Source organism: Hippocampus bargibanti, linkage group LG13, assembly GCF_051943395.1.
Source record: "Hippocampus bargibanti isolate YZ-2025 linkage group LG13, ASM5194339v1, whole genome shotgun sequence".
NCBI lineage: Eukaryota > Metazoa > Chordata > Actinopteri > Syngnathiformes > Syngnathidae > Hippocampus > Hippocampus bargibanti.
Window position 1 is genome coordinate 12,640,921 of NC_142746.1, and position 23,377 is coordinate 12,664,297.

Genomic DNA, 23,377 nt, shown 5'->3' on the forward strand with positions numbered 1-23,377 from the left:
TTTCATCCAATATATTCATTTACCTGTATCACAGTTAAAAAAAGGTCTGAAATTAAAACAAGCCGCCATACTCCACAAACATGAAGATATTTCTTGAGGTGTTGACGGCGTGTTTATTAGTGATTAGGATCATTAAAATTCAGATAAGGCAGCGGTAATGAATATAAATTTAGATGAAATACATTTAAAAAATATTAGTCAGCTGCTTATTGGTCCGTATATAAAAATTGAAGCACACCACGGCTGCAGCTCACACATGCACTGCGCTTTTCATTAAAAATAACAAGTGAAATAATAACCTCTGAGTGTTTGCGCAACAACTGTTCTGGTTATTTTATTTCTTTCTCTCTTTTTGAAAACAAATTATGATGAGATTCCAATATATATGCAAATAATTGCAGGAGGCATCTAAAATCAGCCCATAAAGATAGCCATTGATGTTGCAAATTTCCAATAGGGTGTCCAATTGATTATAATGAAAATGCATGCATATTTGATAGTCAAATAAAGCAATAATGTTAGTCTGGTGAATTACTGTGTACTTTTTGTCTACTGATGCGAACAACAGTCGCGTTGTAATATCCATAACTGGATTTCCATCTCTAACCAGGTTTATCAATATATATGCTATTTTCATTCATTTCAATAATTGTTTTATTCTAAATTACATTCCCTCTCATGAGATTTTCATCACGGATTATAGGGATTTATTGAAATATGAAAAGCGTCCTTTGTCTGCCGTGAGGTTCTCTTCTCTGAGGACTAAATGGATTGAACATTACATCTAATTTTTACTTTATCTGTCTTCTCTTTTTGCAGGGAGGATTTGATGTCCCCGAGCGGATGTTTTATAGTGTAAACAAGGAGTGGGAGTCGGCCTCCCGAGATAACATGAGTGACGTCAGGGAGCTGACTCCGGAGTTTTACTACCTGCCAGACTTTCTGCTGAACTCCAACCACATGCAGCTGGGTCTGCTTCTCAAAAACTTTCATTTTTAATTATTCAAATAACACTCCTCATATTATTAAGTGCATGTCATTTATCTGTAAAGGCAGAAAATGACTTTAGCCGGATCCCATGTACTTTTTTGTTGGTCACAAATCCTTCCATACTAGATCGGTAACTATTCTCCGATCCCTCTTCCTCTCTAGAAAGAGTTGCGATTCAACTTTGTTTTTGTCATTGAGTTGATCTTATCCTCAAGTGTTGTAATATCTGATGTGGAATTATTCACCACAGTATACAGTGTATACAGTGTATATATACTATGGGTAAATATTTGCAAAATATATTAGAACACAATATCATAGCGCATATTTTCCTCTGCACCGTCTGTCTTTAGGCTGTATGGCGGATGGAACTCCTCTGGGAGATGTGGAGCTGCCGGTATGGGCCAAAGATGACCCTCAGGAGTTCATTAGAATCCATCGTGAGGTCAGTGACCTCACCCCCTTATTTCGAACACTCCTATTTAATCACATTATGAGGAGTTTTCCCACAAGACCTATTATTGCTATTGATTGCTAAACTCACTACATTCTTTTTTAAAATATGAAACAATTGTTCTCTGCAAGTCCAATACTGTTGTGAACACGTACTCGTACATGTGAAGTCTCACGATTTGGTCAGGAGAATCCCGATTTTGACCACAACACTCAAGCAACTATTGACACAATACAGACAATTAATTTATAAGGTGACACGAAAGAAAATGTTAAAAACAAAATAAATTTTTATGCTAATTAAATGTATTTATAAACAATGAAAGCATTTTTGTGTTTTATTTACTTCTAATTTACACTTTTTATTCCAACACGCACCCGAGAGTCACAAGTACGAAAATCTCCCGATTTATGATTTCTGAAACTCAACATGTATGCAAACTATTTTATCCTCGTATTCTCATTTGTCGATTGCCACTTTTCTTGCTTTTCAACCATAACATATCTGCAGCACAAACACTCAATGCATCACGCGTGCAGGCTTCTCTCCGCTTTCTCATTTGAATTACTGCTTTTTTTTATTTTGTGGTCTCGATTCTTCCTTGTTCAATCCATCCTGAAGGTGTCTTGACTATTATCATGGCACAATCTACTGCTCATGAAGTTAGTGACTTTTGAAGATTGTTTTTTTTTCTTCTGTACACAAATTAAATTACGACAATATATCCTCATTATGAGTTCCCCCCCCCCCCCCGCTGTTACTCTAGGGTGGGATTATTAAGAATATTTGCCAGCATCCTGCAGGTCCGTAACTCCTCCCTTTCTTTATTAACTCCTCCAAAACAATCACTGGCTAATTCCGGACAAATCTTTCTTTAATGCCATCATGGTGGTATGCTCATAACTATGCAGCATTTCACTTTTAAATGGACTTTGCAGAAAATCATCTTTTTTTTTTACTTATTCATTCTAAAACAAGTGGTGCTACAGTCTCATATTAAAAGTTTGACTGATGACTTTGAGCTCACTGTTATTACAACGCTTTGCATGCCAGTGTAGTGGTTTGCCACAATAACCTCCTATTTGTTGTTTATAACAGGCCTTGGAAAGTGACTACGTGAGTTCACACCTCCACTTGTGGATTGACCTGATCTTTGGGTACCGACAACAAGGTCCTGCTGCTCTCGAAAGTGTCAACACCTTCCATCCTTACTTTTACGCCCAGAGAGGCCATCAAGATACTAGGGATCCGCTCATTAAAAACACAGTTTTAGGATATGTCAGCAACTTTGGCCAGATTCCTAAACAGGTAAAAAAACTAAATTAAAGAAAAAAATATATATTTATTTCTTTAATTAAATTAAAGCAAAAACGTATGTGCTCGCCACAGCTCTTCACGAAACCCCATCCAAAGAAAGAAGGGCCATCACCACTCTATCCAGCTCCATTTTTCTTCAATCTGGACAAACTCAAGACGACTGCCCAACCATTTAGAGGTATGCTTGAAGCAGAGGCTGGCAAAGGGTGGCCGATGGGCCACATGTACTTGCTCCATTCAATTCTTCTGGACCATCAAGTATTCGCAAGAGTTATTTAAAATTGTGTGCATTGTTTGGTACTAAAATTAATTAAAATGTCATTTTCATTATTTATTTTAAGTCATTTAATTAAATAATTATTTTAAGTAAATGATAAATGTATATACTCAAAATAAAGAAGGACATAATACGTAAAAAGCAAGTATTCATGCAATGCATTTAACCAATGATTAATTAATGATAACTTATTAACCATAAAGTTAGCCGCTCTAACCAACTCAAATCTTGTGTGAATGTGCAAATGCTCAGGGACAATCTCGTGTTGATTTGACTTCCGGTACTACAAATATCAAATAAGAGGATACTTCTGGATTCGAAATAGCCCTGTCAGAGTACAGACATAAATCCACTCAAAATTCCATGTGGTTGTTTTATCATTGAACTGATCGGTGGATTGGTCGTGGTATTTTTCCATCCGAAAAGCCAACTATAGTTTTACATGAGTGCTGTCACATTCCATATCGACTATAAAAAAACAGCGACTCCAATATTGAGTGCAATTACAATCCAGAAAATAGCGTGCAATTATTGTCACCTCCATCTGCCCCCACTTTGTGTTGTTTTCTGCATTTATTTTATCTCGCACCATTTGACGCCAATTATTGTATACAAGACGTATCGCGGTCTCCAGGGGATCGTTGCAACGGTGCGAGAGCATCCATATTTTAATTTACACTATGGACGGGGCGGAAGGCGCCATCGGCGAATGACGATATGGAGATGACTCTTTTGCTGAGCTCTACTTAATAATCTGAATATCCCTACAGGCCCACTGAGGGAGAGGAGATGAATGTGCAAATGTTCAGGGAGAGATTCCTGCATATTACATTTCATATTAAATCTTAGAGTGTCTGATCTGATCAATAAGCAGATAGAGATGAATAGCAAGAGGAATGCTGGGACTTGGCCTCTTTCTGGGGACTTTCCCGGGCAGAGCTGGTGACAGGATGTCATGATTTGTTCCTGTACAGATAGGTCAATTACAGGTACAATTACAGACCTTTGCACTGTGTGTGTGTGTGTGTGTGTGTGTGTGTGTGTGTGTGTGTGTGTGTGTGTTAGCCTACGTGCGTGTGTGTATAGTCTCTCTGTCTCTGTCTCTCTTTTCTGTCTGTCTCTCTCTCTCTCTCTCTCTCTCTCTCTCTCTCTCTCTCTTGATCTCGCTCTCTATCTCCCTCTCTTTCTCTCTCTCTCTTTCTCTTTCTCTCACGCACACAATACATACACTCACAAGGACAACACACACAACTAAACCTAGCAATCTGCTAACTACCATTTTCTTCAAATTTTTTCAAGATTCTATTCTATACTGTACAAGCACGAACAGGCTCAAGATGGTTATGTTTGTATTATTATTATTATTAAATAATAAAATAATAAATTGTATTTGGAAGTGCCTTTCAAAACTCTCAAGGACATTTTACAGGCACAGGATAAGAACTTTTTTTTTACGAGTGAGCAATGGCAACTAGACCCGCTAGCGTTCACTCAACCTGGAAGCGTACACCATTAACTCAAGTATAAAATGGTCATCGGCACAATAACATTCAAATAAAGTAAAACTACTCACCATTTGATGACAATGCTCTGATCTTCCCTTGAAATGGGCATCCCTTTTCGTTCATTTCTAAACACTAGCTAGCTAACTAGCTCTTAGCTTTAGTCTTACAAAATGGAGGATTACTGAGATTGAGAAAATCCTCTAGTTAAAATAATATAACAAGATTATTTTTTTAAATTGGAGTTTGATGATTTAAGGAACAAGACTCACAGTATCATAACGTTTTATTTTTTTTAGAACTGCCAAGAGGCCCAGTGGGTCAAATAGTGTGTCTGGAAAAAGAGGTGGTGATTCTGGAGAGTAACCGACTTCTTCTGTCTCCGTTGTTGAGTTGCTTTTTCAATTGGGGTTTCCCCGACAACAGTTGCGCCTTTGGAAACTATACCACTGGGAAGGTAATTTGGAAGACTGATTTGTTTGAATACATGTGGATCATAAAAAGGAAATGACTACAGAGCCAATGCTGGAACACCTTATTGGGTGTGTAGATAATATGTGTTCATGAAATCCTCAAAAACTGTCCAGTGTCATCATGTCTTTATTTTGCATGTCCACATCAAGATATTTGCTGTGTGTGAGAATTTATGTGCCTGGGGGCCAACAACGTGTGCCGTCTGTCCCAACCCAACGACCGTCATCACTGCAGGAAGCAACACTGTGCTTTGTGTGTGGGATGTAGTGATCAACAAGGACAAAGTCACCCACATGAAATTAAGACAGGCGAGTTTGCATGCATGTTTTTTTTTAAATACGTATACATTAACATTCTTGCTGTTTCTGAATTTCCCCATCATATTTTCATTCAAAATATTCTAATAATGTCAACATATTTAAACTTTCGGGTTTAGTTGTTGTTTTTTTTGGGTGGGTGCCGATAAAGCGCTGGTTAGACCTCCTTTTGTGTAGCCGCCCCCACTTGCATTTGCACTTGGATTTGAATATTTGTCAGATTAGTTTTTTCCCGGAAGACACTGTCATGTTTTTTGTTGTTGTTTTTCTTACTCTCAGCCGTTGTACGGCCACACGGAAGCGGTGACATGCATGACTGCGTCTGAGGTCCTTAGCTTGGTTGTGAGCGGCTCGAGTGATCTCACGTGCATCTTGTGGGATCTGGAGGAGCTCAGCTACATCACACAGCTGGTGGGACATACTAGTAGCATCTCGGCGGTGGCCATTAATGAACTCACAGTAAGTCTGACCTCAATCTCATCATTACTGTGTTATGCTCAGTGCAATAAGGAAAGAAGACTGCTTTGCGTATATTAACGCAGCAATGCTCTGTCCAAGGGTGAAATCGCATCATGTGCCGGGCCTGTGCTTTACCTGTGGACGATGAAGGGTCAACTGTTGGCCTGCACCGACTCCTCCCGTGGGCCTCGTGCTGACATCCTTTGTGTCAGCTTCACACAGCGACATGAGTGGGATTCCAGGAATGTGGTTGCCACCGGCTGTGCTGATGGCATCGTACGGGTGAGTATTAACTCCTTCACTGCCATTCACAAATGTATTCGAGAATTGAGAATATGACGTAAAGCGCCATTCACAAATTTTTTTCTGTTTTTTTTTTCTCACGTTTGGGTGCCGATAAAGCGCTGGCTATGGCCTCTGGCAATGTTTGTCTTCTTTTCCACAAGGGGCCATGTTAGTGCTTTGTTCCAATTTCAGCTGTTGTTAAAACGCTATATAAACCAATATGTATGTATTGCATTGTATTTTGAACAGCCGTCCTCATTTCAAGTTCATATAACTCCAGACCCATATAATTTGGGAATTTATTAATTTTTCTGATGAAAGAAGAGAGTCTAAAGATTCTAACACTGTATTGTTTATGTAGTCCTAAATCTCAATATCCTGAAATTCAAGTGGCAATGACAAAACCCTGGCACTGCATGGAGTGGACACATTTTTGGACATCGGCTGGCAGTGAATGAGTTAAAGTGCCTTTGAGATTACAGTGAGACCTCAATTTACGAACTTAATTGGTTCCCAGACAGAGTGTGTAAGGCGAAAAGTGTGTATCTCAAAAAAATAATTCCCATAGGAAACCATTAAAATGGGAATAATCCGTTCCCGGGTTTCCATAAAATATACTTTTCAACTAAATAAGCCTTAAAACTACACACAACATACCTTATTCTATGTATAATAAATGTGCTATTGTATTGTAATGAAAGAAATACACTGCATTGTATCATAAAGTCACTTGGCGTTGGAGGTCAAAGGGAATTGCTGTTTGGAAAGAGAGGCGCATTACATGACGACTGTAATTAAAGAAATAAACTGTGCTGTAAAATAAAGTTTTATTTACCTTTTTGATGGTCATTGATGGCTTATGGAAGGAGAGTCACCTTCCATAAGGACTGTTGATAACTTAACCTCTGGTGCTGTTCGGTCGTGTGCTTCCTCCGAAGATCACTCCGCCAGCCGTGGTGGGTGTGTATTATGAAAATAGTGCTTATTATAAGGTTTAATTTTCATAAATTTGACGTTTGTAAGACAAAAAGTTTGTAAGTTGAGGTGTTTGTAAGTTGAGGTCTCACTGTACTTCAGAATGAACACGAAGACTGCTGGTAGAAAAAAAATGAATGATGTAAAATAATAAAATGTAACATCTGCACAAAATGTGGCCACACATTTCAATCAGCTCCTGTTGAGAATCACTGCACATTTTGAGGCACTAGCAAGGGCAAGAAAGAGGTTCTTCTTTTTCTTTATCAAGTGTACGACTGCATAGTGTTTGAATGCACGTCATTACTTTTGTCTTAACCTCGCAGGTTGCAACCCGGTGTCCATCAGAGTAATAATAACAGCATACTGGTTTGTGTGTGTTTAATATCAGCATAATGCTGCCTCGCTGCAATCAAACCCCAAACTCTTAAATGAGGTCCTTGCCAGGGAATGGGTGCCAATGCCACCACCCGCTCACAATTGGTATTATTACTTTATTATTACCTTGAGGAATGGAAAGTGTGCGTACCCCGCTGCGTGTATCTTTGCTATTATGTTGAATTATGTCTGATTTTTCTACTCGTTATGTGTCTTTCACACAGATATGGAGGAGAGAGTACACCAGAACACAATTAACTGGCCTTCCGGAAGAGCCTGTGTCCCCAGGGCGAGACTCAGCAGCGCTGACAGAGTGCGCCGGTAGTTCTGCTTGCTTTACGATCCGAGACAGATCTATTTATAGCCGAGTGGAAAACTGCACCAAAAGTAGTTTTACTTTTTAGTTTCACAAGGAAAACACTCCTCTAATTAGATAAATCCTTAAGTGTCAGATGATTATTTTCAAGCGCTATTATCCAAGCGATGTGGGTGATCTTTTTCAGATCCCTCGCTAATGTTCAGGCTAGCTAGAACAATGTTATAAAGTTATTAAACATAGAGTCAGTAAACACTGCTGAGTGAATCTGCTGGTGTTCGTTTGCGTGTATAATTTAGAAAGCAATAATACCCAGATCTAATTCACCACACTTGAGCATTGTGCCGGGTAAATGACTTCAAAACTAGTTTTAACACAGAAAAAACTTATCCTATAACTGTAAAGTGTCTTTGAGAGTTTTGAAAGGCGCTTCAAAATGAAATGTATTATTATTATTATTATTATTATTATTATTATTATTATTATTATTATTATTATTATTATTATTATTATTTTCCTTTCGGTTTTTCCCTTCAAGAGTTCGCCACAACGAATCAGTGTACAGATTCAGATACAGAGGTTTGATTCGCATGTTTGTTTTGACCAAGCTTTTACGTCGGATGCCCTCCCTGACTCTTCTTCTTGTTCTTCGTCTTCTTCTTCTTCTTCTTCTTCTTCTTCTTCTTCTTCTTCTTCTTCTTCTTCTTCTTCTTCTTCTTCTTCTTCTTAGTATTATTATTAGTTTGGCATAGTTGGCAGCCTTTTGAGTGAATACTGTAAGAGGTATCATTATCATAACACTGAAGTTTACGTTGCAATGGTATTTCCATAGCAAACGGCCCGCAGCAGGTTAAACGTTGGAAGAGATGTCTGGTGTTGTGTCGAGAACTGAACAGAAGTCAGGCTGCGTCGGAGCGTTGCAGCAAAACTAATCCCGCTATCAAAGCGTTGGCCCTGTCCAGGTATTCATAACGTGACACACACTTGAGACTGGTTGACTTCATTCATGTTTGGTTGTAACAAAAATGTTTTTGTGTAGGAGCCATGCGACACTGTTGGCAGGTGATGCCTGGGGCCGGGTTTTCACTTGGACCTGCGAGTGAGCTCATGTGTGACCTCAATCTGTTTTTATTGTTAGTGCCTCAAGACTTGAATAGGAGTGAACCTTGCATCAGATGTGAATATTTAGGAGTACTGTGTCCTCTTTTATGTAAATATTGACTTGCAATATAATTGAATAAAACATTGTTTGTTATTTGGGACTGTTTACACTAATTCCTATTGAAACCTCAGATTGGATTGGATTGGATTCACCATGATTAGTCTCTCAGTGGAGAAATTTACATTTCACAGCAGCAAAGTGATGGAAGTAAGAGGAAAGGAAATGAAGTAGAAAAACAAAACAAAATACAAGACCTGCTGTAAAGGCAGCCACTCTCGCGGCGCCATCTTGAGGTCAAAACAAAAAAACTAAATAGCAAATAATGTGACACAACACAAAAGACACAAACAGGCATTCAATCTGAAGCACTTTCTATGTCCTTTGTATGAAGCAGTTCTAGATGAAAGAGGAGAGAATGAAAGCGTTCCTTTCACCAGTGGATCAGGGACGTTGTGGTGGAATGTGCACGTCTACTACAAGCTAAATGTTGAAAGCAACGTAAATCCGCTTCATTTCCAAGATGCAATAACATGGTCAGATTACAGCGACAGAAACATAGTTTTAAAAAGAGACCAACATATCCATTTCAAAAACTTCCACCAACAATGTGACCTGAAACCTGTGTAACTCAATCGATTATTTTAAACATATTTTGGAGTGGGCACATAAAACAATAATATGAGATGATGTGCATACACAAGTATGTCTACCCTTTTATAACTGGGATTTGGCAACATTGAGAATTAACCAGTCACATTCAAGTTCACATTAATTGTAAAACGAGCGGCACATACCTGCCAAATCTTGGCATATTTATCCCAAATGTTGTTTTGCTTTTCACCAGTAACTTCTAGGTATCCTGTATGCTAACAGTGACTGAATATTGGAACTTTTCATAATTTTTTTCAGCTTATCCAAAGCAAATGTCCCAGTTTAAGAAAAAGGGTGGCCAAGTATGATGGCGTCATGACCATGCTTCACTTCGCTTGATGATAACAATTTCATTTAGCACATTGTGATGTCACAACATCATCACTCAGGTAAAAAAATAAAATAAACTCACCCGACGTAAACTCACCAGAGGTGATGGCTATTGCATGTATTCATATAGGCAGATTGCTGAGTGTGTTTTGCTGGTTGAAGTTGGCTGTAATAACGTTTTAGTTTACACAGGCGATCCCCTACCAGAGTCTTTAGTTTGGAAAAGGACCTCAGGCTTACTTGCCGTCACTTTTTTCATGTGCGTGCGATCCCCATCATGAAGGAGGAGGTGTCTGTCTTTAACCTTTGTGTGTGCAGCTAATTGTGCTAAGTGAAGTAGCTTAATAGAGTGGAAAATAGTCATCGTAATTCTCCCAAAGAGCCGCCAATGACCTTCTCTGAAGACAACGGCCAGCTCCATTCTCTCTACATGGCTGGTTTTATGATAGAGATGTCCAAGCGCCGGCTTCTTCACAGTAATTAAATCAAATAAATTATAGCGCCAAGGCAGAACCATCTTGTAGCTTAACCCAATTATACTGCACTGTAAAGCTAATTATTAACCATGATTACAATTAGTCTAATTTAAATAAATGTCGTCATTAGCAGGTTCATCCTGGTCGACGAGAGCAAACTGAGGGGGAGATGATGGTGATGATGATGATGAAAATCATCATCATCATCACCTCTCCCACTAAATAGTGTGTGCATCACCCACTTCCTGCGCTTCTATTTTTTCAACCTGACCTTCAGCTCACGACCTTCACCTTTCTTGCCTGCTTGAGCGTAACACATGCAGGCACCCACCCCTCCTCCAAAATATGTTATGTGCTGCTAATTGCCGAGGCCATTTTGCAAGAATCGACTCCCTGTACTCTGCGGTTCAATTCAATTTACTTTATGTGCCTGGCCCCAAATCAAAATATTATTATAATTATCTCCGGGTTCTTTTTCAATGCACACCACACTTCTTGTTGAGGGATGCTCACAATATGTCTATTTAGGTGGCAATGAGTAAACAGCCAACTATCCACAGTCTAATTTCATGCATGTCATGATAAGGCCCAATTTGTCAAGAGAGTTGTCCCATGGCAAACCTTCGAGGGGACTATGGTTGAAACATGATTAATTTGATTTGCAGAGTTTAAAAGTGTTGAATTTTGTCATGAAATGTCAATACCTCATCCACTTATGAGAAATAAATGCTGGCCAATAAGAAAAATAAAATAAGAAAAAGCATTATTCTCTTCAAAGACACTAACATAGTAGAGTTGCTGCTAAACCCATTTGAAATGCCAGTATGTACAAATGGCTATAAATAGCAAGGTGATTTTGAATCACGAAAATACAGAACAATAAAATGCAATACATGCAAAATGGACAACAACAAAAAACAATCGCAGCAAGAGCAATTGTAGACACAAACAAGGCATCTAGAAAATGTCCCTTGAGCAAACAGTTACTAAGGTCAGCCATCTGAAAAGACTTGGGAATTTAACAGGCCTCAAACACAAAGCAAGGCTTGATGGACATTGAGAAAGAGTAGCACGCCCTTCACAGAGAAGAACATAACAATAAAAGCTACAAACAGGAACAAAACTGAAAAGTAAACTCGATACAAGACAGACATTACTGCCTAACTTGAACATCACTAATGTAGTTCACATGTACCGTTTTAAAATGCTTCTCCTGGCATTCTATCGTCCCGTTCTTTGCCAGTGACATCAGTGAATTGCAGCTGAAAGTGAAACTGATGCTTATGGTGCAGTGTACACAAAGAAAAAACATATTACTGTATATGAATAGCATGCAAACAGCCATTTCGCCCAATGCCCCTTGTGATCAACTCGCATGCAGTCCAAAGGGTCGCAGTGGATCACGATCGACTGATTGGGTCACACGTCCCCTAATGAGATGTCTAGCAAATGGTTAGTGATATGAATGTAACAAAGAAAGGTCACCAGTTCAATTTTAATTTTTTTTTAAATCTGAAACAAGTATTTTACATTGGCGTTTATCATTTACATTGCCATTTTTTTCATAAGCATGTCTCCACTGTAAACTATAGATTAATGAAAAACAGTTGCAATGTTGTCCAGAACAAGTAGCATTGACAACAATTTCTCTCCTGAGCATCGAGTCAGCAACATGAGAGCACTCTTGTAACATCTGGCTCACACACCAGAGATGGCGACAAAGCAAACAATCAAATCGGGTCTTTCAAAATGTCTGTTTTGAACTCGAACCAGGTGCTCAAAGATATGCAACGTCTACTGCGAAAACAAATGCCAACAGCCACATTGCATGTTCATCAATACACTTCCCCGCCTCCAGATCCCAATCAGGTCTTCCTCTTCGGAAGGTATTATAAAACATCCACAGGTCCAGATCCGTTTGGTGTGTTTACAGCTGCTTTTCTTGGAAGAGGATCTGAGCATACACTGTATCCGGGCTGGAAGGGTCGAGATCAGGACTGGTAGAGGGCGGGGGCTCGACTACAGGTCGGACCAACTCGAGCTCCGCGTATGTCAGGTTGTCGCCTTGACGTGCTTGAGGCTGCCAACAGCATGGGGGAATCAGAATCAGAATCATCTTTGTTGGCCAAGTATGTAGAACACGCTGCACTAATATCATCACAATAAATACATGACAAATAAGTACGGAGGACATTAATAAAGGCTAATATAATCTCATCAAATCCCTTAATGTAAGTGGGACATTCCAGTAACAACTGTGAGACAATGTGCAAAGTATCAAGAACACAGTGGTTCAAGTGAGTACAGAGCTGGAGCTACAATGATTATAACAGGATGCTGTTCCACGGGTTTGTGCAAAATTGCAAAGAGGCACTATACGGTTAGATTTGGGTTACTGTTTACAGAGTTAATGGCGAAGAAGCTGTTTAAATGTCTGCTGGATTTGCCGTGCATGGATCGGTAGCGCCTGCCTGAGAGGTATAGCTGGAAAAGATGGCGGGAAGGGTGTGGAGTGTCCAAAAGAATTTCGTCTGAAGTGAAAGCCTGCAAACTTGCACGTTTATCTCCTGAGTAGTAGAACATATGGACTGTGCTGCTTATGACGACTCATTTCAAATGAGTTTGCTTCATTTTTAAACCCCCCAACCTCCCCACACACTCTAAGTGGATGTATCATTTTGGTATGTCCCATTAGAGTGTGTGAAATTATTAGATGACACTAAACCAAAACATGTTTTCATGGTTTATCGTCCACAACAAATTTGTTAAAACGAGTCATTTTAATGATGTTGACCTATATTCTATTTTCATAATCCCATGGAACATTTTGAATGTCCCTCAAATATGCACCCTGTCATTATGGGCTAACTGCTTTTTTATGGAACCTCCTTGCTTTTCCTTGACACGATAACCATTATTTTTTTCCTTTATTCAGTGGAGGGTGAAACAGAGGATTGGTGCAGAATACATTTTTTTTACTCATACTGGATGTTAAGTTAGTTCATGTACCAGTCGTCTGTCAATGAAATATAAACTCATATCAAAGCTGAAAGTGTGAATTTGGAAATGCAAAAAAAAGTACAGCGAAGCCCTCCCTAGTCATGGTTTGCTATTCATGTTTCGTATCAGTATGATTATCCCCCCCCCCTATCTGCACACTATTGTGAGCTATTTGCCAAACAAAGAAGAACATCTAAATTGCAACATTTCATAGCCTACCGCAAATTACCGTATTTGGTGTCAGGGAATTATGTTTAAGTGACTGCAAGGCAATATATATATATACATCGGGGAAGAGCTTACCAGTGTGAGCAGAGGTTTAGGTATGTCTTCCCCAAACCTGTATGTTGATCTTTCACTGAAATTTGTTTGGTTTAAAAACAATCTTTCGACACCCAAGAAATCTTTACTTGAAACAAAAAATATGAGTATTGGATTGTCAAACACAGAATGCATTCTTTTGGTGGATGCTTACATTGGAATACTGCCATTCATCAGATAAAGGGAAAAAAATACAAGACTTCTGGAAACATTGGATATAGTTTTCTTCTGTGTGAACTTACATGATTGTTAAATTGTAGAAATAAAACCAGTGAAGCGCCCTAAATAAATAATTGTGTTTGAGAAGCAATCGCGATAAATATAATTATCATGCTCATAACCGAGTGAAGAGAGAGCAATAAAGTCTTCTAGATAATCAGGCGGTCGTGAGACAAATTCCCTCTTGCATGTATTTCGGCAGCAGCAATTTTATAAACGGCTTTTTAAAATGATTGAATTAATTTTGTTCTATTACTGACATCAGTAGAGGAGCTACTGAAGTTGAAAACTTACATTGGCAGATCTCCTCGGGACCTTTGACCTTTTGGGCTTTTGGGGTCCTTTTGAAGACACAGGTACTGAAAATAAAAGCATAAATTGGAAGTGATTATAATGTTTTTTTTTCTTGGTAAGCTAGAGCAGCTTTTTCCCTCCGTGATGATTCTTTTAATGTGAATTCCTGCAGTGGGATTTTCCCCAAATAAGAATGTAAAATTTCCCTCTCACCGGTTTTCACGTTGTCTGCTTGTTGTTTTCATGGTGCTACAAATTGAATTATACTGCCTTGATAATGATACCTTCCCATGCTGTTATTTTAACCCTCTCATCCTGTTTCTTAGCATCACAGGAGCCTGAAGTATCACCCCTGCTGATCTTTAATACCTCCAGAACATTTGGAAAACATGATTTGGTTTGGCTTTGTTAAGTTGACCCATCATCTTTCAATGTTTGATACACCATCCTGATGTTTTTACCTTTACGTGGTGTCTGCGGTAGTGGCTTCTCAGGCACCTTAGGGGGTTTTAATGCCACTTTTCTATCACTTTTTTGGCCCATGTGTTTACTCAGTGCTCTTGGTGAGGAACTAGAAGAACTTCCGGAACTGGTTACTGTCTCCCCAGAGCTGCACGGAACAGACATGCCCAACTCAGAATATGTGACATCTTATTTCTTATTCATGAAGACACGTTGATGGTACCTGCTCTCTGGACATTTGACCAGAAGGTAACTTGCTGTGGAGAAACAAAAAAGGACAAAAGTCTGACCTTGTCCAGCATACTGTGTGTGTTTGACCAACCAAGGTTTTATTAATCCATGACAAATTGCACATTTCCCCATTGTGGGACGAATAAAGGTTTTCTGATTCTGATGACTGACTGTTGTTTCATGTTCAATTGTGGATGGAAAATGAAGTGACCTTTGAGCCTGTGTCTCCGGTAGAAGTACTGGAACGTGAGCGTGAGAGTGAAGAGGAAGATAGAGACTAAGCCTAGCGAGCAGATCAGCACCGCACACATGTTCACATCTGGTAAGACAAACACATTGGAACAATAACATTAAAAACAAGCCATTAATGTTGGGGAAACAACATTACTGTGAAGGGCTGAGGGAATACCTGATAACAGGCGCCAAATTCCTTCACCTCCACGAGCCTCCAGTGTAAAATGCACTGGAGAAAGGAGATAAAAAAGAAGAAAAAACATTTCTGGAGAAGAAGTTGTCCAGACTAAGCATCTTTGTAAATTGCTGTTCTTTGTAGAAACTGACCCACTCGAGGCCAGACAGCGTCTGTGGTTTTCCAGAAATATCACAAAAGGCTGGAATGGAGGTAAACACACACACACACACACACACACACATGCACGCATGCGCACCATAAATGAATGAGGACGTTGCAGTGCGTATGTGTCAATGAATGATGTGGTGTGAACAGGCGAGAGGGACATTTAGCAAAAGGTTGAGGAGAATGAATAGAGGCTACGTACATAAATGACTTAACCTAAGAACCCTTTAATGACTTTTTAATGTCTTTTAAATGCATGCAGCTCATAAACTCATAAGATATATCAACTGTGATTGACTTGTCACATGTGAATATGGCGCTAATAAATGTCACAGGAGTGAGAAATATACATGTCATCAAATTGTCCTTCCTGGTCATTTTATTGGGTACATCAAAAAGAAAAAAAAACAATGAACCTTTACTTAAAAATTAAACTAAATCGCCAATCCCATATGCCTGGCTTGAAATGATGCTCATTTGGACACATTCGCTCAGAGGAGTTTGACAAGTTGTATGAATTTGCTCAAAATTCAATTTGTGGCCCGTTTATCGTGAGTCTTTTTTGACACATTTGCAATGATGCATTGATTGATTTATTTTTTAAGCAGAGTGATCCTGAATATCAGATTTTGTATTATGTGCATGCTTTTCCCCTGGCTCTTGCTTGCTGCTGCATGAGTTTTCAGAAAAATATCATTATATCACAAATGCTCTTTAAACAAAAACAGAGCCACACTGAAGCCAGGCGGCGAGCATCTTACCAAGTACTGTATTTTCCGGTGTATAAGGCGCACCCAAAAGCTTTGATTTTCTTCAAAAGATGACCATGCGCCTTATACGCAGGTGCGTCTTATATGTGAAGTAATATGGAGTCACAAAAGGTCTCGCAATTGCTGTCAGCAGCCAGCGACTCCATTTCCCCCTGTGAAGGAAGTAGTGCGTAACCCCACCCTCTACTGTAGTGTCTTATAATGTGGTGTGCCTTATATTTGGAAAACGTTTATATATTTCTATATTACGGTATATTTGGGAAATTTGTGTCATTCATTGAAGGTGCACCTCATACGTATGTAGAAAATGTTTGAAAATACACATTTGCCTTCTACTCCGGCGCGCCTTGTACACTGGAAAATAAAGTAAGTCCCCTTTTCAGTTCTTCCAAGGTCACAGCCAATGTGCAGTGCTCCAGTCTTAGCTTTTTATTTTCCAGCAGATGCAGGAGATCCCCCAATTGAAGTCAGATTTAGCATTTTGATTTGTTTGCCCTTTTAATGTCAGCTCTTGTTTTTCTGCTTCTGTGGTGTGTGCATGTCAAACATGCCTGCGGTCATGCGGCTTCATCAGTGCGACATTGACCTGAATGTAGGGCAGGCAGGGCGTTGGCAAATGCCTCAACTGTGCAAATGTTCTTACCAAGTGCCCAAAAAGTATATGCCAGGCCTGCGGCAGTCACGTCATATAGGCAGACATCACTGCGCCTGCATCAAACCACAACAATTTGGTGTGCAATCATCGTTTGACTGAAACTTTATTGTGGCCGTAGATTTGGGTGAGAAAATAAGTGCTCTCCTGAAGGAGCATTCAAAACATTGAAGTCATCTAATTCAGAGTTGCTGAACATGGCCAGCTCAGCAACAAGCTACTTCTGCTGACACTCATTCACAGAGTGAGATTGTTGTGTGTAGTTTGGCGATGTGAGCTCATTGTTTTTATAGGGAAACACAGCAGAAATGGGGACACTCACACACACGGCACTCGCGCACCCACACAGAGTGAGAGGTGCGGTTGAACACAGACGATCAAGCTAAGCTACAGTGTAGCGCTGTCTGCTTTTCCAAAGCTTGCTTTTCACCCTGTGCACGACGTGCGGATGCCCTGCTATTCCAGACATTCCATGCAATGACATCACAATTCCCCGTCTTCACCATTCCAGTCACTCTTGGCAGTGTGTGTGAGGAATGACTTGACTTTGCTGGCTAAAATCAACTGATGATTAAATCGACGCTGATAACCAACAGCGCTTTTGATCGAAGCTGATGGGCCAAATCGTTTGATTTACATACAAGCATGTGGATGGTAGAAAACTGTCTGGAAACTGGTCGAACTTTTATTCCCATGTGATGAACATTTGGTTTCTCGTGTTAATTATGAGAACAGAACATCAACAACCACCATGACATTCAGTAGATATGTTATGACAGCATCTTTTACATTCGGGCAGGGGAATGCTAAATATGTTTTAAAAAAGTTCATTATTATATATCGCTTGAGGATTAGAATGAGTGGTAGGTAAAACAAACAATATTTTATATTGTGCCTATATCTCAAGGAAGCCTTCATTTTTTGGGGGGCGTGGGGGGAATTTTATCCAACCATCCATTTTCTTTGTTGCCCTGCTATGCTGCGATGGCAACGCATTTAACCCTAATCCATTCACTTAACAAGCATACGGTTTTTCTGACTTCAAAACCTCAAGTTCCTGATTGGTCCATTCATATTTATTTCTGGAAAAGGCCATAATCGAGTCATCTTGCGGTTTGGCATGGTGGCGTTGTGAGAAGACACACCTATTCTCACAAGTCCTTTCTCTCATTATTATTTTGGGTCTCAGAAAACATCCAAAACATGCACATTTCACAATCAAAACAGCGTTCCATTGCATTCCCCTTTTGAGCTTTGAGCCACAAAAAGAGAAATATGAGGATCGTTCAAGCACATGCTGCTTACTGGTTAGTTTGCAAATATGTAACAACTTTGCTTTTCTTGGTTGCCATGCGGGTGCGTCAGAGTTAATTTGTGAAAAAAAATATTTTCTAATAGGACAACCCGAGCAGTCGCTTATCCATTTAGCTCAACTATTTAGCTCATCTACTTGGTGCTCCATTTTGACCCCATTCTTGGAATGTGTTAAGATGTATTCACATTTTCAAAAACCCACTCTTGACGACTTACACACTGCAAGAATCAAGACAAGAGTGTAGAAAATCCTACTGGACACCCTGCCCACCACCTTTTCCTGCTACTCACCTCAGACAGGCGCTACCGATCCATACGCACAAAAACCAGCAGACATTTAAACAGCTTCTTCCACCTCGCCATTAACTCTCTAAACAGGAACCCAAATCTAACTGTATAGTGCCTCTTTGCAATTTTGCCCAACCATGTGGAACAGCATCCCGTTACAATCATTGTAGCTCCACCTCTGTACTCACTTGAACCGCTGTCTACTTGATACTTTGTATATTGTCTCACAGTTGTTCCTGAGAGGTACCACTTACATTAAGGAATTTGATTCAATTAGATTAGTCTTTATTGGTGTCCTACATACTTATTTGTCGTGTCTTTTTTATGATAGTACTAGTGCAGCGTATTCTACCCGGGACAAATTCCTTGTGTTTCCTACATACTTGGCCAATAAAGAGTAGCCTGCATCCTTTAAGAGCCTTTGCGGACTGGGTCCTTTCAAGATTCCTCCGCGTGTCGCTACCTGGACTGCATAAACCGCAGTGAATCTGGACGGGTCTAGCGTAGAAGAAGTGCAATCTCAAAGAGCCTTCGATCATAACTTTTCTGCTGTGAAATGTAAATGTCTCCACTGTGAGACTAATAAAGGCAAATCCAAATCCAATCCAAATCAGGTCCCAGTCTCCAAAGAAACCAAAGCCAGATTTGAAATCTCTATTTGAGGGTCTTGTAAAGTTGGATTCTTGCGTGTGGTCAAGAGAATAGCTTTCGTTACCTGTCAGCTGTGTGGTGCTGCTACTGTTGGACGATGCCCTCCATATGTTTCTGTACTTTCTTATCTCGTGCACTCGACATGTGTAGAAGCCCTGGTCCGTCCCACTTATGTTGAGGATCCTTAAGCTGTACACCTCTCCCTCCATTTGCTCGTAAAGACGAAACTTGGGCTGAGGGAAGCGACGGGTGTAATTCCCGTACAGCTTGATTTTCTTGATGCCCATTTTGACGATGAGGAGCTGGGAGGACAGTGGGGCAACGGGGGAAGGAGACGTGGGAGTTGAAGGACTCATTGGAACGGCAGCAGCCAGAGGGGAGAAGAACCAGCGAAGGATGAGAGTACTGCCGTTCGTCTTCCTTTGAGACACCAGGCAGGAGAGTGTCAGGTTTTCCCGCTTTGTTGCCGTGTGAACGGGCCCCGGGATCACCGTCACGTTCAGGGCATGACATACTTCTGGTGACAAGACATCCAAAGAATTTTGTAAGACTTTGACATGAGGGGTGGGCAAACGTATGCTCAATTGTCATGTTTAATTTTCATTTCTAATTCATTTTGTATTAACGAATTTGCCAAATATATATCACAACTTTTTAACTCATTCACTGCCATTCACATATTTATTGGAGAATTGGAAATAACATATACAGCGCCATTCCTGAATTTGTTCGAGTTTTGTTTTTTCTTGTTTGGGTGCCAGTAAAACGCTGGCCAAGGCCTCTGGCTATGTTTTTCCCTATCACAAGGGGCATAATTTCCATTTTTCCCATGTTAGTGCTTTGTTCCAGCTTCAGCTGTTGTTAAACACTATATAGATACTCTGTTAAAACGCTCTATTGATATGTATTTTGAACAGCCGACCTCATTTCAAGCTTATATAACTTCAGACCCATATAATTTAGGAATTAACTGTTTTTTTCTGATGAAAGAAGAAAGTCTAAGGTTTCTTACGCTGCATTGAATGTTTATGTAGTCCTAAAACTCAATATTTTGTGGGTCCTGGAATTCGAGTGACAATGACAAAAACCCTGGCACTGGAGTGGACACATTTTTGCATGTCTCGCAGTGAATGAGTTAAAACAGATCAACTGTATGTAGAAATAGTGGTCTCTTGAGGTATCCGTTTAATGAATCCTGTGGTCAGGCTTTTAACTCAAAACGCCATTCTCCATTGAAATGGAGAGAGATTCTCTTAACCTGTTCCAACCTCCCGCGACTTCATTAAAAGAAAGTAAATATGCAATGACTTCAAATAAACAGTCCCATGTTTTGTTTTTGTTTTAATTTTCAAGTTACAACAAATGTCAACACATTATAAACATCAAATCATGTACAGTACCACATTATTAATTTTAATTTGTTGTGCTGCTCCTTTTGATGAGACCAGAACACAGTACAGTACTATTTAAATACACTAAAAAAGAATATGAGGAAGAATGTGCACAATACCAGTGTCTGAAATAACGTCTGCCCGGACGCCCGGGTACAGAACGTCTCTGCCCGCGTGGCCAACAACTTTTTCAAGAAGAAAAAACAAAAAACGAAATATATATATTTTTTTCACATCAAACGTTTGCTTTATTCCGATTTCAAAACCTTCGCTCGGTTTGGAAATTTCGATTTATTTGGCAATTTGCATACTCGGCAGCCAATCAGAAGCCTGCATCGAATAACTTTGTGCTTCTGGGTGCATTTGCATATCATTTTCCAAAGTAGACGCATAGAGAACACAAGAAAAATGGATAAGTGCTTCGGAATCAAGCCAAAACCTCAGCCTCAGAAGAAAGATTCAAAAGAAGCTAACCAAATTGATGACGCTACAAAACGTAAACGTACATTAAAAGCATCGTGTAAAGAGGAGTTCACATGGCTTGTAGCAGACGACGCAACGCAAACATTGCATTGTGCAACATGCCGAACAGTGGATGGAGAAACGACAACTGGAACAAAATCTTCAGCAATGGATTTACGATAAATTAAGCAAGGGCGCATTTGTCGTAGGTACATTTTAAAGTGTTCTTCTGTTATATATTCTGATTATCAATCCTTAATACTTTGCAACAATGTTTTTTTTTGCGATTAGTCATCTTATTGTGTTTCAAGTTGTGAAAAATGGGGCAGACAACTTTTTGGCTGGGCAGGCAACTTTTCAGACTTATCTGGCCTGCTGTACGCTAACTTTTTGTCATGAGTTTCAGTCACTGGCAATACACGTAATTATTCACACATTTACTCCCTTGCTTTTGTCTGAGGGTACAAACCAGATTGTAAAAACGTTCAAATGCCACGTGATTGGACGAACAAACACAAATAAGGCGCTTTCCACCCTGTGATGTCTTTTTCCCTTGTGTGCCTGTCTAGTTTACATTTTTTGTGAAGTCATTTATGTTTCTTCTCCCTTCACTTAAGCAGCATGTTAGATTTCCTGCCAGCTCAACATAATGGCGCCGTTTTGTTTACATTCACACCAAACAGCGGCTGTACAGATTCACACTGCTCCATCTCAAACTGTCATGTTTTTCTATCATCAGACAAGGAAATTTGGCCCATTCCTACCCTAAACTCCTCCCTGGTGTGCTGCTGTTTTGCTTCTCTGCAGGTAGTGATGTTTTGTTCTACAGCCAGCTGGGAAAACTCACGTCTGGTCGAGACATGGAGTCTGGACACAAGATGTGTGATAAAAAAAAACAGAGTAACGGAATCTATTGGTGGGAAACACTGTAGGAAGCTCAAAACAACCTTAATTGAAGAAGAATATAACATTGACCAAATGCCATCTACTATTGTTCTGATTAATTTGGGAATATTCCTGAATGTGTGCATGCTTCCAAATTGAATGCAAAAATGCTAACAAAGTTGATCCTTACAAAATTAGTAGTCCATACGATTGGCTGTGTCAAGACCATTTTAAGAAACTTTTCTCTCAAGTCGCTCTTTAAAAGTGTGACAATGATCACTTTTAACTTCAGTGTGTGTTTCAGTGTTGTGTTTTTTAATCTTCTTCCATCTGACTAAAAAAAGCTAAACCTATAATTTTAGGTTTCATATCATATGCCTCTCTGGATGTATTTTATGCACCCTTTGCATGCATGCTCATTTTAACTCATCCTGCTGTGTTATTGCAGTAATTAAGATGAACCTACCTGTGACCATAGCTTTAGTCAGGACCAGCATCACTACAGAAATGTACATTGTCCTCTGTCAGTGAATCCATAAACACATAACTGCAGCACACTTAAACAAGCGGAGCACGACTGCAGGACCCACCACAGCCTTTAGTCACATGAACTCTTCCTCTCTTTCTCTTCTTTTCACAGTAATATGAAACACTAGTTGCTCTGTTCCCACTTGGGAACTCCCACTCATTCTCCCGGTCGTCTCTCTCTCTCACTTGCTCGCTCTCTTGCTGTCTCTGTGTTCTGCTAAACGAAGGAAATGTCATTTCCTGAGTTCTTCTGGAGCGTCTTGGGCCAAGGCCTAAAACCCCACAAGCATGGTTGTTCTGGTCCACTCTGGTGGTTTGCTGCAAGGCCACGTGTCTATCGCAATGCGTGTCATTTTTAAAAGCGTATACCATAGAGTGCTGAATGTGCATTTCCACCATCCGTAATTACTCAAGTTATGCTACCAGTCAAATATGACTCTGTGTTTTTTGTGTGTTTTTTTTCATGCATGTGGTAACGATGCGTTTGTGCGTGGTGGGACTTCTTCCATGTCTGGCTGCTGGAAAGAGTGGCATGGGCTTGTCCCCGGCTGTGGTTGACAGACGCAGGCCTGCTGCTTTATTGGGCGGCCTGAATCACTGATGCTGTCGCTTCCCCTTCAGCCAAAGACGAATGATGCGTTGTGTGTACGACTGTGCTGGAGACGAGTAGGTGGTCAATATTTTTGTTTTGAAAACTTGGTAATGTATGCATGGAAGCGTTTAAGGGCGTGGGGCAGTAGCTCAATCATCCTTAGTGCTGCTGAGCTCCCTTGCAGGCAGCGTTTCACTATTAGGTTGAGTACACTACCAGGAGCAATGACCTACATTCACAATTTGAATTATTGTGTTTGTTCCTTAACCCTTAACCCGCAAAAGAGATAACTACAGTGGACAGCTTATGTTTTCAGGTTCAGGGTGCATGAAAGGCATTTCATGACATCTCAGTGCTACCATATCCATCTAATCTGC

At 40.0% G+C, this 23,377-nt stretch overlaps 2 protein-coding genes across 4 annotated transcripts in view; one reads left to right on the plus strand and one right to left on the minus strand.

Moving 5' to 3' along the window:
- The window catches only part of wdfy4 (WDFY family member 4), a 46,490-nt gene extending 34,807 nt beyond the window's left edge, over positions 1 to 11,683 (plus strand). Inside the window, 11 exon segments of the mRNA XM_089011420.1 lie at positions 820 to 970; positions 1,344 to 1,435; positions 2,543 to 2,752; positions 2,834 to 2,939; positions 4,840 to 4,997; positions 5,164 to 5,322; positions 5,611 to 5,790; positions 5,890 to 6,072; positions 7,653 to 7,749; positions 8,577 to 8,706; positions 8,784 to 11,683. Of these exon segments, the coding sequence (XP_088867546.1) occupies positions 820 to 970; positions 1,344 to 1,435; positions 2,543 to 2,752; positions 2,834 to 2,939; positions 4,840 to 4,997; positions 5,164 to 5,322; positions 5,611 to 5,790; positions 5,890 to 6,072; positions 7,653 to 7,749; positions 8,577 to 8,706; positions 8,784 to 8,847 (1,530 nt within the window). The 3' untranslated portion in view covers positions 8,848 to 11,683.
- A 156-nt stretch (positions 11,684 to 11,839) lies between these two features.
- On the minus strand, positions 11,840 to 22,553 carry vstm4a (V-set and transmembrane domain containing 4a). 3 transcript variants are annotated; one of them, XM_089011425.1, is made up of 9 exons: positions 22,347 to 22,547; positions 21,760 to 21,862; positions 19,207 to 19,659; positions 15,300 to 15,353; positions 15,102 to 15,209; positions 14,883 to 14,916; positions 14,659 to 14,807; positions 14,198 to 14,262; positions 11,840 to 12,443 (listed from the first exon to the last, which is right to left on the minus strand). In XM_089011425.1, exons 3-9 carry the CDS (start codon positions 19,496 to 19,498, stop codon positions 12,291 to 12,293), a joined length of 855 nt encoding a protein of 284 aa, XP_088867551.1. In that variant the 5' UTR covers positions 19,499 to 19,659; positions 21,760 to 21,862; positions 22,347 to 22,547; the 3' UTR covers positions 11,840 to 12,290. The 3 variants fall into 3 exon arrangements, with proteins under 3 accessions (XP_088867551.1, XP_088867549.1, XP_088867550.1); XM_089011423.1 differs by lacking the exon at positions 21,760 to 21,862 and having other exon boundaries at positions 22,347 to 22,546; XM_089011424.1 differs by lacking the exons at positions 14,659 to 14,807; positions 14,883 to 14,916; positions 21,760 to 21,862 and having other exon boundaries at positions 22,347 to 22,553.
- Between the last annotated feature and the right edge of the window lie 824 nt (positions 22,554 to 23,377).

Excerpts from the sequence above, each read along its gene's own strand:
- vstm4a (XM_089011423.1), bottom strand. The coding sequence starts at position 22,395 with ATGTACATTTCTGTAGTGATGCTGGTCCTGACTAAAGCTATGGTCACA. Across the intron at positions 15,210-15,299 it reads AATTTGGCGCCTGTTATCAG|ATGTGAACATGTGTGCGGTG; the intron begins GTATTCCCTCAG and ends TTGTCTTACCAG. Across the intron at positions 14,917-15,101 it reads CCGGAGACACAGGCTCAAAG|CAAGTTACCTTCTGGTCAAA; the intron begins GTCACTTCATTT and ends GTTTCTCCACAG.